Raw genomic sequence first — 4163 nt, forward strand, 5'->3', positions numbered from 1 at the left:
TATATATGTATGTATGTATATAATAATATATATATATTATGTATTCATATATTGCTGTGCGCATACGCCGGTAGATACTTATATTTTCCGCATTCATTTTTTCCCGATTGTCTATTGAATACATTCATTGGCGTCCAGATAAGTGCTCCTTTTTTATACTGTGCTTTGCTTTTATTCATGACTATTATCATTCCTTACTCGTACACGAGAACGCTCTAGTAAAAGGTTTAGGGTTTAAACCCCTAAAACGTCTGATTTGGTTACCATTTACGGTTTCAATAGGACAATTTCTGGGAGATGGGAGACGTTGGACCCTGTGGACCGTGCTCAGAGATCCACTACGATCGCATTGGCGGAAGACATGCAGGTGTGTATGTTTGTGCGTGTGTACGTGTGTGTGTGTATGTATGTATGAAAGTGTATGTGTGTGTGTGTGTGTGTGCCCGTATATGTTTGTGTGTATGTATTGTTCAAGTGTATGCGTATTTCTGTATATATTTATGTATGAAAATACATATGTGTGCATTATATATATATGTATTTATAAATATAAATATATATATACATAAATATATGTATATATATATATGTATATATAAATATATAGATATATATATGTATATACGTGTGTGTGTATTCTGATTCATGCGTTGAATCAGCCATATATCTTGTCGTGTCATTTCGGCTTTTATTTGGATGCATGCATTGTCAATCTATTCTATCAACCGGCAACCCAAGTACTCATCTAGATTAATCTATATATCTTTAATATTAAATCGTCCATTTTTAAATCAATGCGTATATTTATAAGAATGTAAAAAATAAGTTTCTGACTGAATCTATTTTTAGCTCACCTGGTCAACATGGATGACCCTGATGTGCTGGAGATCTGGAACTTGGTTTTCATCCAATTCAACAGAGAGTCCGATGGCAGCTTAAGGTATAATTTATGTTGTATTATATATACATATATATGTATTTGTACATACATATACATACATACATATATACATACATACATCCGCACACACACACATATATATATATATATATATATTATATATACATATGTGTGTGTGTGTATATAGGGAGTTCTACTGTGACCTGCCGTATATCTGACTTGACCTCCAGACCACTAACTATACAGTAATCTTTCATGCCACCACATCAAACCTGAGCTCGAACCGCGGATCTTACTTAAGCTTGGTTTAGTCACGACACCGGTTTGAGCAAACGACGATACGAAATGCATATATTGCCGCACTTACAATAGCATGTGCTTGTACTCGTATGCGTGACTAAACAAAACGCTACATATGCAGGAACCCGTCACCCATACATATTGATTACATACATCTGTGTAAGTAATAACATATCTATGCTCATGGACGCATCTAAACATACGACACACACATCTGTGTACGTTCAATAACAAACATCCATACTCATAGAGACTTACCTAAACAATCCGCTACTTATACAGGAGCTTGCCCAATAAACACATCGATACTGGGCTTGGGCTGGAGCGTGTGACGTCCATCTTACAAGAGAAGACCTCCAACTACGACACCGATTTGTTCGTACCTCTGTTCACTGCGCTACATAAGGCCACTGGCGCGAGGCCATACACTGGAGAAGTGGGTGAGTGCAGTTCTATATATAGAATGAGTGATAGTTCTATATTTAGCAGGTTGTGTGCACGTGGGTGGGTGTTACCGTACGGTATTTGGTATGGAAAGACAATGGTATCATAAATGTCTTGTATGAATAATATATATCTATATCTATATCTATATCACACAATATATTTGTATATGTATATGTACTTGTATTGACGTTGTACACTACCCAATACCTACAGGTGCCGCGGACAAGGATGGTCTGGACATGGCCTACAGAGTGGTGGCTGATCACATCCGCACACTTTGTATTGCCATTAGTGACGGCGGCATTCCCAGTTCTGTTGGCCGTGGTTACGTCTTGAGGCGTATCATCCGGTGAGACATTGTGTGGTGCATACGCACACATTTAAGCTTCGAATTGCTCTGCATATTAGTTAACACTAATTCTGGCATTATAACTGCTCCAATTTAGCACCACACTATTTCCTGGATCTTAGATTGCTCCACATATTATTTAGCACTAATTTCTGGTACCTGAATTGCTCCACATATTTATTTGCACTAATTTCTGGCATTAGAATTGCTCTACTTATTAATTAGCACTACTTTCTGGCACTAATACTGCGTGTCGTTGCTTTGTACAGTCGTGCGGTTCGGTACCTTTCGGAGAAGCTGGATGGCAAGTCCGGCACCTTCGCCGTAAGTTTGTTCTGTGTGATATTCCATGACGCGTGCCATTTAAAAGGAGCACACAGTAATAGGCCTGTCCTTTTAATTCACGGATAACGCTATTTAGCTTTACACATTTGTATGGACAACCGGAGCGGTGTCAAAGCACCCGGGTATTCTGACTGTGCCGGTTGCGCCTTTTGAGTATCTGCAGCACTCAACACGTACCACCGTCTGAGAGGGTTTATGACTTGGTGTAGTGATGTGTATATTATATGTAGACTGAAACCATGCATAGGCAACGGTACAAACATACTGACCTTCTAAGAAGATGCTCTACAGTTTGTACTCACATCGGTTGGTTGGTGTTATGTCCAACATTCTTGGCTTATACATATCCTGGTAGGTTCTAAAAATAGAAGAGTCTATGCCTCATACCACTTCTGGTAGTATTGTAATTGCATGCACTGCCGTTCTTCTGTCGTCTATACGGACTGCTCCCCGCAAGAGCGAAGATCCCGGCTACGCCTTTTGTACACATCTCATCTATAAATAGAACAGCCCTGTCCAATCAATTTCTTGTATTGTGGTAATTGACTGCTCTTTCTCTATCTTCTCCCAGGGATTGGTTCCCACCGTAATAGAGATTCTCGGAGATGCATTTCCCGAGCTCCGAAAGAGCGAGGTATTTTTATCTTCCAATACATTGGCATCGTGTACAGAAACGACTACTGTGTGTATTTAAGCCCGAGAGTATATGTACAAATATCATACATACATGTGTGGTAGAATACCTGATGCAAGCATAAACCGCCTGAGGATGTGCACGACGGTCATACGTGCGTATGTATAGGACTACAGTGTGTATGTGCCAAAATACTGCTGGATGTATATAACTCCCAACGAATGTGTATGTACCTTCGTTTTGCACAAATAGGTATCTGTTCTGAATTCATGCTACTCTGCGATATATATATGTATATATCTATATCTATATAGATATATAAAGATATAGATATATATATCCATTCATCAATCTGTCTATTTATTTGTCCATCGTTTTTCAGACTCTCATCCAAGAAATTCTACAAGACGAGGAGGACACGTTCCGTCGCACTTTGACGAAGGGAAAAATCACATTCGAGAAGGTAGTGTGCTGTGTTTTGTCTCTTCTCTCAAAACAGTGTCATAAAGTGCCTCAAAGCGTCATTTAGCACATCAAAAGTGTTTTATACTATATTAAAAAGTGTCGTAAACTACATTAAAAGTCTGGTATATTACATCGCAAGTGTCGAATACTTCTATGATGGTTGTTCTTGTAGGGTTCTATACTGTTTCGTAATGCAACGCACGCATCTGAACAAAACGATCCACATATATCTGTCCAACCCGTTTTGGTCTATTGTTTGATAATGTTGTTGGACTTGTTCTTATATTAGTATTGAATCTGGACAAAGCTTTTGCGATCAAAGTAGTACGTTGATGGATTTTGTACCTATCTATTTAACGCGTCTTCTTCCATTGACATTGTTAAAAAGTGTTAACGGACACGTTTAAGTTGTTTTTTGGAGTTTGGACGAAGCTTTTGGGACCAAAACAATATTGCCCTACAATTCGAAAATGATGATGGACATCACTTATAACATGCGAACGATCTCTCTGTAACATCATGTGCTCTACCAATATAGTTACGCGCTCATTGGTTAGTGATATATATATATATATATTCATATATGTATGTATGTATGGATATATATATATATATATATATTATATATATATATATATTATATATATGTATGTTGTATATATATATATATATATTATATATATACATATATATATATAATAGTTGGTGTATGTATGTATGTA

General features: G+C 37.5%; 1 protein-coding gene across 1 annotated transcript in view; it reads left to right on the top strand.

Annotated features, from left to right (window-relative positions):
- Positions 1–279: 279 nt before the first annotated feature.
- SARC_05247 (alanyl-tRNA synthetase) overlaps positions 280–4163 on the top strand; it is a 12407-nt gene continuing 8523 nt past the window's right edge. The window contains exons 1-7 of the mRNA XM_014300904.1: positions 280–367; positions 850–940; positions 1484–1641; positions 1862–1997; positions 2267–2321; positions 2914–2976; positions 3359–3439. Of these exons, the coding sequence (XP_014156379.1) occupies positions 298–367; positions 850–940; positions 1484–1641; positions 1862–1997; positions 2267–2321; positions 2914–2976; positions 3359–3439 (654 nt within the window). The 5' untranslated portion in view covers positions 280–297. The remainder of the gene's footprint in view (positions 368–849; positions 941–1483; positions 1642–1861; positions 1998–2266; positions 2322–2913; positions 2977–3358; positions 3440–4163) is intronic.

Source organism: Sphaeroforma arctica (assembly GCF_001186125.1).
Source record: "Sphaeroforma arctica JP610 unplaced genomic scaffold supercont1.328, whole genome shotgun sequence".
NCBI classification, from domain to species: Eukaryota; class Ichthyosporea; order Ichthyophonida; genus Sphaeroforma; species Sphaeroforma arctica.